The sequence below is a fragment of the Mandrillus leucophaeus genome, unplaced genomic scaffold, assembly GCF_000951045.1.
Source record: "Mandrillus leucophaeus isolate KB7577 unplaced genomic scaffold, Mleu.le_1.0 Scaffold1189, whole genome shotgun sequence".
Classification (NCBI taxonomy): domain Eukaryota; kingdom Metazoa; phylum Chordata; class Mammalia; order Primates; family Cercopithecidae; genus Mandrillus; species Mandrillus leucophaeus.
Genome location: NW_012100198.1, coordinates 408156 through 424263, shown reverse-complemented (window position 1 = coordinate 424263; position 16108 = coordinate 408156). Strand labels below are relative to the sequence as shown.

The following is a 16108-nucleotide window of genomic DNA, read 5'->3' as shown; positions in this document are numbered from 1 at the left end:
TTTAATTTACAAGGTCAACATATCTGTGAAAGACTATAACTGTAGGAATAAGAGAAGGATAAAGTCTCTGAATAGAAAAGGTTACAGGGGCTTTTGGATTTCCGGTGCCTATATAAATCATTAAATGCTCATATTCTATCCTGTTTGTATATGCCCTTTATATGCCCTTCAAGTTATACTTGCTTGTATGTATCATTCTCAATTGGTAGTAGATCATATGCCATTGCCTGAAAGGTCAGTTCATGCAGGACAGTGGACACAGGATCAAAGCCACGATCAATTATTAAGAGCTGTGAATGAGTTTTACCCTAGAATAACAAGATAAAATCATCTTAAGCAGCTTCAATTTCTTAGTGTGAACATATTTTTAATATCTTAGAATACAAAGCAGGCTTTTCCTAAGTTCTATCCCTTTTCCCCACCAAAAACATACAACAAAACAAAACAAATGGTTAATTGTCTTAAGAATGTGAAGTTATAACAACACAAAGAAAAATCCGAGTAGCATGAGAGAAAAAATGAAGACTACATAACTAAAAGCTTTTGTAATTAGAGTAAGAGGGTACATTTAATAACATGGGTTTGAACTGCATGGGTACACTTAACACTCAGTTTTTTCAACTAAATAACAGATAGAAAATACAGTATTCGCAGGATGTGAAACCTGCATGTACGAAGGGCTGACTTTCCAGATATGTAGGTTTTGCTGGGCTGATGCAGGACTTGAGTATGTGTGGATTTTGGTATACACAGGAGGTCCTGGAACCAACCCTCCTGTGTTTCCCAAGGGACAACTGTATAATAACCTGAAAGTTCCTTTTAAAAAAGTAACATTTTGTTTGCACTAAATCTATTTTCTTATGAATTGAGTTCCAAAAGCACTCAATTCTTATGAATTGAGTTCCAAAAAGCATAAATTATGAATGGTAGCTACTACTTGAGCTCTATGTATTAGACATTTTACTAAACAAAAATACATGGATTATTTCATCTAATTCTTTTAATAATCCTGTGAGACAGGCATTATCATCTCCAGTTGACCATGAGGGCATTGCAGCCTGAAATGAAGTAACTTGCCCAAATCACACAGGTAGTATGAGGCAGAATGGAGATTCAAATGCAGCTTTGCTCCAACGTCTGTGCTCTTAACCGTTATGCTATTTTAAAAGACTGTACTGATACCAACTAAGATGATAAATCACAATGAAAGCCTTGTTATCATTAATTCGCAAACATCACTAAACTGAATAATAGTGCTGGAAACATATTGTTAATGTCAGTATCTTTCATACTTCATTTTAAAAAGTAATAAATTCTTTGGATTATTATTCAAAGCAATAACAAATAACTATAACTCATTATACAAACATTTTCTATTTATTTACATATAACAGGTATATTTTATAGGCTATGTTTTTAAAATATTTTAAAATTAAGCACATTCATTTAATTAAATTTTGAGACAGTATGATATGGTGGTTCAGAGCACAGCCTTGGAAATCAGTCAGGTCTGAATTTGACTCTACCTTTGATCACAATCTTGCAGTACAAGTTTGGACAAAATGCTTATCTTGTTTATATGGCAGTATTCTCTTTGTAAAATGAAACACAATTATGGAATCTTTGCCTTATAAGATTATTGTAAAGGTTAAATATAATCATACCATGAAACACAGCACAGCAAGCCCTCAAAAATGTGAACTATGAAGCTTCAGAAATATAAATAGGAAAAAGTGCAATATAAGTTCTATAGCAGGCTTAGGGCTTATGACAGCATGTGGGAGGAAGCATCACTTGGCCTGAAGAGTCAGGAAAGCCTTCAAAAATGAGGTGACACTTTATCACTTTATCAGGTATCCCTGAATAAAGGAAAGGTATCAAGTATTTGAAGGATGATTAATTTTCCAGGCAGAAAGAATGGAAAGGACAAGTTTAATTTTTATGGATTTTGCTCTTTTTCCACTGAACACATGAAGGACTAAAAGCATATTTGATTGTATATCTCTTCATTCAACAAACATTTATTCACTATCGACTATGTGTACTAAGCCATTCTGCCTTCAAAACTACAACCAGAATAACAGCCTTCACTAGGCCTCTAAACCAAAAACAGGTAACTTTTAAGGTAACTAACCTAACATCTAAGTTTATATCTTCCATTCCAGCCACATCGTTTAATTGTGGATTTTGCCTTTTTCTCTATTGCCTCTACCTGAAGAATCCTGTTTTCCATGCAATAAACTCCCTCTTTATCATGTTATGCTCATTCTTCAAGCTAAAGGGCCTTTCCTCTTGGGATGCCTTCCAACACTCCAGTTTAGAAGAAGATAAGCCTGGGACTATATTCCCATTATACTCTCTGTATTCTTCTTATTACATTCCACTTATTACACAGTATTCTAATTGGTGGTTTCCTGGCACAACTCCTCTTCTAAACTAGCAACAGTTCCTTTTCTTCATTCTCCAGCTACTGTAATATGGCTTCCTAGCCCTCTGGCACCACCTCTGTCAGTCTCCTCAAGCTCTTCATTCTCTCACCTACATGTAAATGCTGGTATTTCCCAGATTTCAACCTTAGTCTTTGATTATATTATCTCCATAGGATAACAACAGCTGCCATTTATTAAATTCCCATTGGTGCCAAATACACTTACATACTAACTTAATCCTCACACTGCCTAGCAAGGTATATATTACTTCATCTATTTCATAGATGGAAAAACAAACTCAAGGTCACACAGCTAGTGATAATAGGAATTCCCACATTTATTAAATGTTTACTCAATGGCAAGCATTACTCTAAGGACTTTGCATGTATTAATTCACTTAATCATAACTTTTAAAATAGGTATTCTTTTATTATTCCCATTTTATAGAAAAGAAAATGTAGTTACATAGAAGTTACATAATTTGCCCAAATAGACATTAACTATGAATTAAATGGCAGAACTAGATTTGGGCACAGTGCTGACTTCAAAATCTGTTAGTTAATAGAGTCCCCTCTAAACCATACCATCTATTAAGATTTGCCAACTGTGTATGTTAACGATTCTCAAATCAGTATTGAAGATCTATGTTAATGACTCCCAAATCAATACTAGAAAACGAATGAGCAAGTTTCTTTGGCTTACAAAGAAATAAGACAGACTTTATGCATAGTCACTATTTGCCTTGCATACATTACCTTTATTAGGCTCTTTTCATCAATCTTGTAGTAGTCTTCAAGCTTTTTTTCAACAAGCTGTGCAAGTTTACTGGCATTATCTAGAGGTTTACTAGACATGGAAAAAAAGGTCCAACAATTATCTTTCTTTCAGTATATACTTTATAATATCATGAAGTTTAATTCTAAAATTAAACCATGGAATTTAAAAAATATTTACAAAATGAAAAATTATTTTATAAACATGTAAAAGTTCAGATAATATATCAAATAATGTTATATCGATATATTTGGAATTTACAAGGACAAATCTTATATCTGCTTCAGATTTTTTAATATAAAGGAAATAAAATATTACATGTAAAGCTGTAGTTCCTTTTATTTTGCTCCTAAGTCCTGGTCCTCTCCCATACCCCTGCCTCAAACCAAGACAACCAGTGTCATTAATTTCATGTATATTCTCCCTCCAGTCATTTCTGTTTCGTGTGTGTGTGCGTGTGGGTGTGTGTATGTGTGTGTGTTTGAGATGTATCTACATTGACATTGACACACATATTGGATTTATTCATTTTATCTCCTATATAGTATTCCATCATGATTATACTGGATTTTATGTATTGATTTCTCTAAAGATGGACATATGAGTCATTCTTATTATACTATTATAAACACTGAAACAAACATTGGTATATATGTATCTAGGTATATTACATGTACATGTTTCTCTAGGTATATTACATGTAAAAATATAATTTCTGGGTCATACAGCATATATGTACTTTTTTCAATATTATCAATTACTCTATAAATTAGTTGATCAACATCCCTCCCACTAGCAGTGTGAGATTTGCCCACATGCTAACATCATCAACTTTCCAATGTCTTTTGCATAAAATCTTGTATATCATTATCTTCTAAAATAACACTGTACCCTAAATTGTAACTTCAGGACCAGTGGTATTAGTGTAACTTCCAAATCTACAAGAAAAACGCTGAAAAACAGCTCTGTAAAAGAAGTTGAAGAGGAAATAAAAAAAGGAAAGATGTTCCACGTTCATGGATTGGAAGTACAAATATTGTTAAAATGTCCATACTACCCAAAGTTATCTACAGATTCAATGCAATCCCTATCAAAATATCAATGACATTCTTCACAGAAATAAAAAAAAAATTAAAATGTAGATGGAACCCCAAAAGACCCAGAATAGCCAAAGCTATCCTAAGCAAAAAGAACAAAACTGCAGAAATCACATTACCTGGCTTCAAATATACTACAGGGCTGTAGTAACCAAAACAGCATGGTACTGGCATAAAGACAGACATAGAGACTAATGGAACAGAATATAGAACCCAGAAACAAATCATACATCTACCAGTAACTCAATTTCAACAAAGGTGCCAAGAACATACGTTGGGGAAAGGATAGTCTCTTCAATCAATGGTGCTGGGAAAAATGGATATCCATATGCAGAAGAATGAAACTAGACCCCTATCTCTTGCCATATACAAAAATCAAATAAAAATGGATTAAAGAGTTAAATCTAAGACCTCAGACTATGAAACTACCACAAGAAAACATTGGGGAAACTCTCTAGGACACTGAACTGGGCAGATTTCTCTGTGGGACATTCTTGAGTAACACCCCATAAGCACAGGCAACCAAAGCAAAAATGGACAAATGGAATCACATCAAGTTAAAAAGCTTCTGCACAATAAACAATCAACAAAGTGAAGAGACAACCCACAGAATGGAAGAGAATATTTGCAAACTACCTATCTGACAAAAAATTAATAAGAATAGATATGGAGCACAAATAACTCCATAGGAAAAAATAATCTGATTTAAAAATGGGCGAAAGATCTGGATATTTCTCAAAAGAAGACATACAAATGGCAAACAGGTATATGAAAAGGTGCTCATACACATAATTAATTATCAGAGAAATGCAAATCAAAACTATAATAAGATATCATTTCACCTCAGTTATAATGGCTTTTATTCAAGAGACAGGCAATATAAACACATGCTGGCGAGAATATGGAGAAAAGGGAACCCTCATACACTGTTGGTGAGAATGTAAATTAGTATAATTACTAAGGAGAACAATGTGGAGGTTCCTCAAAAAACTAAACAGAGAACTACTATGTGATCCAGCAATCTCACTGCTAAATATATATGTCCAAAAGAAAGGAAATCTGTATATCAATCCGTACTCCATGTTACTGTAGCACTATTCACAACAGCCAAGATTTGGAAGCAACATATGAATGGATAAAGAAAATATGGCACATTGACAGAATGGAGTACTATTCAGCCATAAAAAAGAATGGATCCTGACATTTACAACAACATAGATGGAACTGGCGGTCACCATGTTAAGTGAAATAAGCCAGGCACAGAAAGAACATTTCTCATGTTCTCACTTGCTTCTGGGAGCTAAAAATGAAAACAATTGAACTCATGGAGAAAGTAGAAAGATGGTTACCAGAGGCTGGAAAGGGGCAGGAGTGGTGGTCAAGGGTTTAGTGGGGACGGGTAATGGGTACAAAATTATAGGTAGAATGAGTAAGATCTAGTATTTGATAGCACAACAGCGTGACTACAGTACATTTAAAAATAACTAAGAGTATAATTGGATTGTTTTTAACACAAAGAAAGGATAAATGCTTGAGGTGATAGATACCCCATTTACCCTGATGTGACTATTATGCATTGTATGTCTGTATCAAAATATGTCATGTACCCCATAAATATATACACCTACTATGTATCCACAAAAATTAAGAAAAAAGAGAGAGAAAGAAAAAGGCTCTTCACCAGCACACCAACCTCGAAAATGGGAGGTCTTATTGTGAGGGCTTCAAAGTTTTACAGAATCTTGAGGTCTTATACCTTAAAAACAAATAATGCTCACGCCTGTAATCCCAGCACTTTGGGAGGCCAAAGCAGGCGGATCATGAGGTCAGGAGATCGAGACCATCCTGGCTAACACGGTGAAACCCCGTCTCCACTAAAAAATACAAAAAAATTAGCCGGGTGTGGTGGCGGGCGCCTGTTGTCCCAGCTACTTGGGAGGCTGAGGTAGGAGAATGGCATGAAGCCAGGAGGCAGAGTTTGCAGTGAGCCAAGATCATGCCATTGCACTCCAGCCTGGGCGACAGAGCACGACTCCGTCTTTAATAAATAAATAAATAAATAAATAAAGCAATATCTATAAAGGGTAATTCATTAAACTCTTTGTACAATATTTTCAAAAGAAAGAAACTTCATTTTAAAATATTATACTTTAAAGTCGATAAAGTGTAAAGGAATATTTTGTGAAAGCAGGTAGAATTTTAAAAGACAGGATTACAGATTATATATTAGCGTAACTCAAAACTAGCCCCTATGTGAGCGACACAATTATAAATTGGCTATGTTTTCTCATTTCCCCGAACATAACCAATTACCAACAGCAGAAGCTTCAACAGTTACTAAACTCTTACCAGGAGCCAAACCACTTAGCTCAGCTCCACTGAGTCCAGAATGTAATTAGCACATCTCTTATAAGAAAAAGGTAATCCTAGCACTTTGGGAGGCAGAGGCAGGCGGATTGCTTGAGCCCAGGAGTTTGAGACCAGCCTGGGCAACATGGAGAGATCCCACCTCAAAAAAAAAAAAAAAAAAGAAAAACAAAAGTAAGAAAAAGAATGTTTCTAATACCCAAGGTATGAATAAAGAGCTTGTTTGGTAATACCTGAATTGAGGAGATCACTTAATCTCCCAGGAGATCACTATACTTTTTCTAAGTATTCATAGTGGAATTTTCAAATGGTAAGTGACGAGTAATGTGACTTAAAGTACTACATGAATTTAAAATCAAACAGTTCAGCCAGCTAACTTGACAAATGCCAATGTTCAAATTAAAGGACTTTTTAAAAGACAAATGAGTAATAACACTTATTACAAGTAGTGCAATATATTTACTACCATATTTATTAGTGAGGAATACTTTATAGATATTAATTCATTTACCTCTAAAAACAACTGTATAAGGTAGGTATTATTTAATCATTCTTATTTCATAGATAAGGAAACTGAGGTGAGAGGATCACACATGAACTAGCAGATCAAAATTAAAACTAAAACTGCCTGACACACACAACAAACAACATGGATGACTCTCAGAAAACAATGCTGAGCAAAGAAGTCAAAAACAAAAAATATCATGTGGTTCCATTTCTACCAGTTCAAAATCAGGCAAAATTAAACTATACGTTAAAAGTCAGATGGCAGTCATCTCTAGGGAAGAAAAGGGGACGGGAGAGCTGGGAGGGATCATGAGAGAGGCCTCTGAGATGCTGTTAATGTTCTATTTTTTTTTTGATCTTGGTAGGGTTAGATGGATATGTTCATTTTGGAATGAATTATCATGCCATATCTAGCAGGTCCTCAAATAATGTCATTTTGTTCGTCATCTCATTATAATGCTGAGGAAAAAAAAAAAAATAGATTCCTGGCTGGGGCCACTGTCTGTATGGCATTGGCATGATCGCTCCATGTCTGCATGGGTTTTCTCCTGGTACTCCGGTTTCCTCCCATATCCCAAAGATGTGCAGCATGTTTGGTTAACTGGCATGTCTAAATTGTCCCAGTCCGAGTGAGTGTGGATGTGTGTAGTGTGCCCTGCAGTGGGATGGTATCCTAATCTGGGTGCGTTCCTGCCTTGTGCCATGAGCTGCTGGGATGAGCTCTGGTCATCCTTCTAATGAGCCTGAACTAGAATAACTGGGCAAATAATGATCTCGTTTTTATTAATCTTTCTTAAATGTACATACAGTCACATTTCTTTCAATGTTTAATATTAGAAGTGTTTCAAGTCTTTATGCAGAAGTTTGGTGACATTACATAACCAAGGAACTTAATTCTTGTTTATATCAATTATCCTATGGTAAGATTGGTTTTGTCAGTTTCCAAGAATCCATCAACGACATTAAGTGAGGACTTACTATATAGACAATTTATGTACTTTACAGTAAACTTCATTTTTAAAAAGAAGTATATAAGACAAAGTATATAGTACTAAAGTTAAATTTTACCTCTTTAAAAAAACCCCAAAATTTATTTAGAATAGGCACTGAGATTAGATACTTAGACATTGTAACAGGTATCCAGAGAATATGGCCATTTAGATTTGCTGGTGATTTAATGAAAAGCATTAATTGTAACACTGTATTCCCTATGTGACTATAAAGACATTTCCTCTAAGCATTCCTTAAAGTGATGAAAAACTGTCTGTAAAATGTACCGAATTTAGGCTCTGAAATTCAGTAACAGAAGCTATTTGCTATTCTGAAATTTAAACCACAAGCTTTAAATCTCCTATATGTACAGCATGGTAATTATACAAAGGAAATAAATTTTGTAAACCAATCTGCAAAGGTACAGAGACATTACTTACCTCTATAGTGAATGGTAAATAGGAAGCATAACATGTGCAGATGCTGAGGGTCCTACCTTTTATATCTTACTCCGGGATTTTCATCCAAGGTGGCACACACTGTAACTATCTGGTCAGCCATTGCTTCCATAATGGCATCTTTTCCCTTTGCATTACCAGGGTCTGGACTATAACAGTAATAGAATGCATCTGGTACATCAAGAGTATACACCTAAGACAAAAAAACTCACTGTCAATCTGGAGACCTGATAAAAAAAATTATATATATATACACATACACACACACACACACACACACACACACACACACACACATATCAAGAAAATGTGGCAACTATTTGGGGCAGTTAAAAAAATGCTTGCACTAACCATGCTGTTTCCTGCAACAACTGTGTCTTTACCTTAATCAAATCTCATTTTCTCTGTCATCTTGATTTCATCCTTTCCTTCTCACTCTCCTTTCCTGCTTACTCTCTCTCCTTCAATCTTGTTTCATATACAGATTGTACTGTCTGCTTTTTACTACCCGTGCAACAGGTGAAGGAATCTGAGGTAGTCAAACTAAAATAAAAATCTAACTCCCAGTACAAAGAAACACAACAGTACCAAAATTGGCCTATATATCAGACATAAATTAAAACCCTTAATCCATTAGAGAGTAACCCAGAAATCTCCCATAGTTGATACAGTTCTTTAGCTTATACTCTTCATGTCTTTAAAATAAGAGACATACTTCCCCAAAAGACACAGCATTGTGCTAGACATAATGTAAATCTTACTATACGTATGTACAGCAAAACCTCACAGATACATTCATTCAATTAACAAAATAATTTACTTATGCACAAAGAACTGGATTAGAGGATTTGGAGGATATAAAAGCAGGAGCTCCCTAAATTGTATTGAGAGTTCCCCATTAAACTAAGTTTTGTTGTTTTTTAAACAATGACAATTTCTCTTAAACTATGAAAATTTATTGTAAGTAAAAGTAGGCAAGTAATTATAGGTTAAGTAATGAATTATGAATAAATGTCTTGCATTTCCTTTTACACACAGTCATTCATTTCTCTGGACATAACCCAGCACCAACAACAGCAGCCTGAACATAGATAAAAATTTAGCTGTGGCCCACCCACTTATCTCTTTCCTGCTCAAAGGCTAGGATGCTGTATTAACAGTTAACAAGCACCCCACACTTGAATTGTGGCTTCCTCATAGTGTAATATCCCACAGCAGGAGATAACATTGTTCAAAAACTTTTACTGCACAGTCGCCCAAGGCTTCTCCCTCCCACCCACTGATACCAGGTTTGGCCATGGTCATGTGTAGGTTTGTTTTTGTCTTTGTTTTTTAAGATGAGGATTTACTCTGTCACCCAGACTGGAGTGCAGTGGCATGGTTATAGCTCACTGAAGCCTTGATGTCCTGGGCTCAAGCGATCCTCCTGCCTCAGCCTCCCATGCAGCTAGGACCACAGGTATGTGCCACCATACCTGGCTAATTCCTTTGTTAAGTTTCTTTGCAGAGACAAGGCCTCACTTTGTTGCCCAGGCTGGTCTAGTACTCCTGGGCTCAAGCGATCCTTCCGCCTCGGCCTCCTAAAGTGCTGGGATTACAGATGTGAGCCACTGTGCTCGGCCTGGAATGTATGTAGAAGATACACGTGCTACTTCCCAGCAGAAGCTTTAAAAGCCATTGTATGGCTCCACTATTTTCTCTTTTCCCTTGGCTATGTCCCAGACTAGCCCTTCGCCTCAGTACTAGAAAGTAGAGGATGTAGAGCAAAGCCCCAGCCAAACAACAATGGACAACACAAATGAGAAATAAACCTTTGTTGTTGTAATGCACTGAGATCTGGGGGGTTCCTACCACAAATTAATCTAAGCTAATACCCCAATGTACCAAAGATAATCTGGGGGCTGGTTCTCATTCTATACTCACATCTCCTCCATTTCCCTCTTCCTCTACCTCCTCCCCACTTTCCATCACCATCATTAAAAGTTTTTTAAGACTACTGCCACATGCTTTTTTCATCTTTATAAACCCATAATCAGTTCCTTAAATACAGATCCTGTCTTCCATCTACTCTTCATGAGGCTTGTGCCTGTCAGTCCTATTTTGATGCTGTTGTTGTAGGTGGAGAGCAGAGAGAGGAGAAACCAGCACCGTCCATATTTTATTACTGCTGCAATCTCCTTGGAGTACAACCTGTGGACTGTGTGATAGTTGGTGACATGTTAGAAACCGACACACAAGGAGGTCTCAATGCAAGGTTGAAAGCAAAAGTATGGATCAATAAAATTGGAATAGTGCCACTGAAGTCCTCCCCAGTTCCACATTACAGTTTTTTTGTGCTAGAGTTACCTGATCTCTTACAAAGTATAGACAAACTATAGACTGCAAAATCAGTATGCCGTTTTAAAGCACCTAAAAGGGCATGGTTATGAATGTTAAGAGTCAATTTGTAGGGTTTGAGCTAAGAAAAGGCTTTCTGCTTACTATGGTCCAGCTCTAAGAATAATTTTACTTATGATTTAAGAGCCAACATTGTGAAGGTCCTCCCAACTCAACTGCTTTTTAGTTTTGACAACTAACCACTGACTGGTATTTACATCTGAAATTTCAGACTGCATTAATCCAAGTCAGCAGTGTGGCCCAGAAAACTTGAGGAAATATATTCTTTGCTAGTCTGTGACTGAATATTTTAAAAATTATTTTATTAATCTTTTAGCATCTTGGTTCCATACCAAGCAGGATAGCTTACACATGGATGCACAAATGTAACATATATGTTCTGGCTTAAAAACAGGTATTTTTAAAGAATACCTATTCTAAAACATAGAGACTTATCATAGCAACTGGGTATGGTTAATATGAAATAAGTACTAAGTCACATGCAAATCTAAGCAATTCATAGTGAAATTTTACATATTTTCTTTTTAAAACATAAGCCATATTTTTGTCTACTTTAGATACATACTTTTTTAATATTATGAATCTGATTTTCTTGCATGACCTTTTTTTTTCAGGGTTGGGGGCAATTTTTCTGCGGTGTGTACATAGCAAATAGATTTCTCCAGTTAAAAAAAAAAAAGCTGTTAAAATCAGCCAGGCACGGTGGCTCATGCCTGTAATCCCAGCACTTTGGGAGGCCAAGGCGGACAGATCATTTGAGGTCAGGAGTTTGAGACTAACCTGGCCAACATAGTGAAACCCCGTTTCTACTAAAAATACAAAAAATTAGCTGGGCTTGGTGGCACATGCCTGTAATCCCAGCTACTCGGGAGGTTGAATCAGGAGAATCACTTGAGCCCAGTAGATGGAGGTTGAAGTCAGCCAAGATCACACCAACTGCACTCCAGCCTGGTGACAGAGTGAGACTCTGTTTCAAAAAAACAAAAAACAAACAAACAAAAAACGCCGGGAGCGTGGCTCACACCTATAATCCCTACACTTTGGGAGGCCGAGGAGGGTAGATCATTTGAGGTCAGGAGTTTGAGACCAGGCTGGTCAACATGGTGAAATCTCATCTCTACTAAAAGTACAAAATTTAGCCCGGCATTGGGGTACGTGCCTGTAATCCCAGCTACTCTGGAGGCTGAGGCAAGAGAACTGCTTGAACCTGGGAGGCGGAGGTTGCAGTGAGACAAGATTGCACCACTGCATTCCAGCCTGGACGATGGAATGAGATTCTGTCTCAAAAAAAAAAAAAAAAAAATTAGCATGTGGTGCTTCTTTACCATGACATTTTCACAACTTTGCACAGCAAGCTTGTAGCTTTCTTGTAGTCTATGCCTCTTATGGAAATATTTTCACTATCTTTTCCCAGACACACAATGGGGTTAAGGGAACTAGACTGTCTTGCTGCAGATAAGTGCAAGCCGCATGGCACCAACATTATTTTTCTTTTGTGGATCCACAAGAGGAAAATTCCCTTGGCGTGGGCCTACCCATGGAACCTCCTGTTTGTTTTCAACTGACAATGGTTTCACCCATGTGATGAACCTAATAGAAAACAAGGTTTTGCAGCATGACACTGGTACAAAAACAGACACGCAGTTCAATGGAACAGAATAGTGAGCCCAGATACAAGGCCGCACACCTATAGCCATCTGATCTTTGACAAAGCTGACAAAAACAATGTGGAAAGGACTCCCTATTCAATAAATGGTGCTGGGATAACTGGCTAGCTACATGCAGAAGACTGAAACTGGACCCCTTCCATACACCATATACAAAAATCAACTTGAGATGGATTAAAGACTTAAATGTAAAACTCAAAACTATAAAAACCCTGGAAGACAGCCTAGGCAGTACCATTCTGGACATAGGAATTGGCAAAGATTTCAAGACAAAGATGCCAAAAGCAATTGCAACAAAAGCAACGACTGACAAATGAAATCTAATTAAACTAAAGAGCTTCTGCGCAACAAAAGGAACTATCAACGGAGTAAACGGACAACCTATACAATGGGAGAAAATATTTGCAAACTATGCATCTGACAAAGGTCTAATATTCAGCATCTATAAGGAACTTAAATTTACAAGAAAAAACCCCATTAAAAAGTGGGCAAAGGATATGAACACTGTTCAAAAGACATATAGATGACCCACAAGCATAAGAAAAATGGCTCAAAATCACTGATCATTAAAGAAATGCAAATCAAAACCACAATGAGGTACTATCTCACACCAATCAGAATGGCTATTTTTAAAAAGTCAAAAAACAACAGATGCTGGTGAGGCCGCAGGAAAAAGGGAAGGCTAATATTCCGTTGGTGGGAATGTATATTAATTGAACCATTGTGGAAGACAGTGTGGTGATTCTTCAAAGACCTAAAAAACAGAACTACCATTTGACCCAGCAAACCCATTACTAGGTATATACCCAAAAGAATACAAATCTATCATAAGGACCCATGCATGTATATGTTCACTGCAGCACTATTCACAATAGCAAAGACATGGAATCAACCTAAATGCCCATCAATGGGAGACTGGATTAAAAAAAAATTGGCATATATATATACATATATATACACACACCACAGAATACTAAGCAGCCATAAAAAAGAATGTGATTATATCTTTAGCAGGAACATGGATGGAGCTAGAGGCCATTATCTTTAGCAAACTAATGCAGGAACAGAAAACCAAATACTGCATGTTTTCACTTACAAGTGGGAGCTAAATGATGAGAACACACGGGCACAAAGATAGGAACAATAGGCACTAGGCCTACTTGAGGGTAGAGGGTGGGAGGAGGGAGAGGAACAGAAAAAATAACTATTGGGTACTAGGCTTAGTACCTAGGTGATGAAATAATCTGCGTAACAGATCCCCTTGACATGAGTTTACCTATAACAAACCTGCACATGTACCCCAAACCTAAAAGTTAAAGAAAAAAGTTAGGGCCAGACATGGTGGCTCACGCCTGTGATCCCAGCACTTTGGGACGTTGAGATGAGCGGATCACTTGAGGTCGGGAGTTCAAGACCACCCTGAACACGGAGAAACCCCGTCTCTACTAAAAAAAAAAAAAAAAATACAAAATTAGCTGGGCGTGGTGGCTCACGTCTGTAATCCCAGCTACTTGGGAGGCTGAGGCAGGAGAATCGCTTGAACTCGGGAGGTGGAGGTTGCAGTGAGCTGAGATCACGCCATTGCACTCCAGCCTGGGTAACAAGAGTGAAACTCTGTCACCAAAAAAAAAAAAAAAAAAAAGGTTGGGTTTTGCTATGAGCCATTTCCAGAGTGCCATTATAATACTTCAGTGACTCTTATTAGAGTTACCATCTGCCTTATCTGTTTTTCATATTTTTGGAAATACATCATCGTTTCATAAATACCTGCTTCAGTTCACTTGGAGCTTAATAATTAATGGTTCCATAGCGAGGTATCATCTTACAACCACAGAATTTTCCCTAGACCATTAGGCTAGACAATCTCATGATTACACTAATCAAACCTGGAGTAAAGTGGTTAATAAACGATAAAAGGGGTTATCCAATGGTTAATAAATATAATTTGGGTTGGTTTTTGATAGGTTTTTCTTTTAACTATTGAATAAGAAACTACTAATGTAAAATATTAGATTGCATGTTGGAATGTATACAGCTATGTCTCCAAGTTTAATACTCAAAGAATGAAATTCTAGATTGTATCTATCTGTAAACCTATTTCTTTAGCCAGTTGTTTTGTGTCTATTGCCAAGAAACAGGATCCTCTGCCTTGTGCAAATACTCTTTTATGTTTACTTCTTCTTGATTTTTAAAAATGTGATTGTGTCCTAACCTGTCCCAGGATGCTGTTGCTGTAATATTGAATGTGTGTGAAAAGGGTATATTTGTAGTTCCAGGTACAGTACCCATATGGCCTTGACTATATTTCAGCTATTTAAAAATTAAGCTGGAGGATTTTGGCAGAAGTCATGTGCATGATCTGTCTCTTATACACATCTAGATGTGTATAAGAGACAGGGATAGACGTAAGCAATGTCACATTCATCATACTATGGGTGAAGGTTCATCGCTCCAACATGATGGTGGCAAATTTCAACAAGATAGCTCCCAGGATGTTAAGTGAGCAGTTCTTCGGCAAAAATGAGGTAAGAAGAAAAAATGGAATAACTGAATAATATAATATCACATTCCATTGGCACCCTTCCTATGGGAAGAATTTTGTTATCTACCTTCTGAGTGGAATGTTACAGAAGATATTTTAAAATATTGAAATAAGCCTATGATTTTTATAATGTTTTAAAAAATAATATTCCTTAAAATTAAAAAAAAATGATGTAACAGTAAAAACAACAACAACAACAACAACAACAACAACTTTACAATCATCTTAGATCATAAGGGCCATGACTAGGAGACTAGACCTCTGACAATTTCATAGAGCCAGCATTACCACCTTTATACAGCCTATTCCTGACTTCTTTTATATTAGGAAGAAATAAATTTCCATGTTGTTTAATCCATTGAAAGTCCAGAGTTTTCTTTTAATTAGTTGAGCCTAATCCTACTTGATTTAACCATGATTGAAATAGTTTTTGAAGATGTCTAATACTTTTTAATCTCTTTATAGTATTCAAATGAGGGTAAGACATATATTTTGCTCATCTTTTCACAGTAGACTGCTTTGCATCTAACAGACAATGTCCACTCAACATAATCTTGATAAATGTTCAGTAGGCCTTTGCTCATAGCTGAAAGCACCTAGTATTTCATTTATATTTTCACTTGCAAATAATCAAAAATCCAAAACATTTCCAGTGTAATTTCTCCAAAACAGTTAGATTTATTAAGTAGACTCTCTTTTTTTTTGGAGACGGAGTCCCGCTCTGTTGCCCAGGCTGGAGTGCAGTGGTGCCATCTCGTCTCACTGCAAACCTTGCTTCCCCAGTTCAAATGATTCTCCTGCTTCAGACTCCCAAGTAGCTAGGACTACAGGTGCTAACCACTATGCCCAGCTAATTTTTTTTGTATTTTTAGTAGAAATG

General features: G+C 36.6%; 1 protein-coding gene across 1 annotated transcript in view; it reads right to left on the bottom strand.

The window, feature by feature from the left end:
- STXBP3 (syntaxin binding protein 3) overlaps positions 1-16108 on the bottom strand; it is a 61718-nt gene that overhangs the window by 23544 nt on the left and 22066 nt on the right. Inside the window, exons 7-9 of the mRNA XM_011965971.1 lie at positions 8661-8815; positions 3185-3275; positions 184-308 (exon numbers count right to left, since the gene is read on the bottom strand). Coding sequence (XP_011821361.1) covers positions 184-308; positions 3185-3275; positions 8661-8815 — 371 coding nt within the window. The remainder of the gene's footprint in view (positions 1-183; positions 309-3184; positions 3276-8660; positions 8816-16108) is intronic.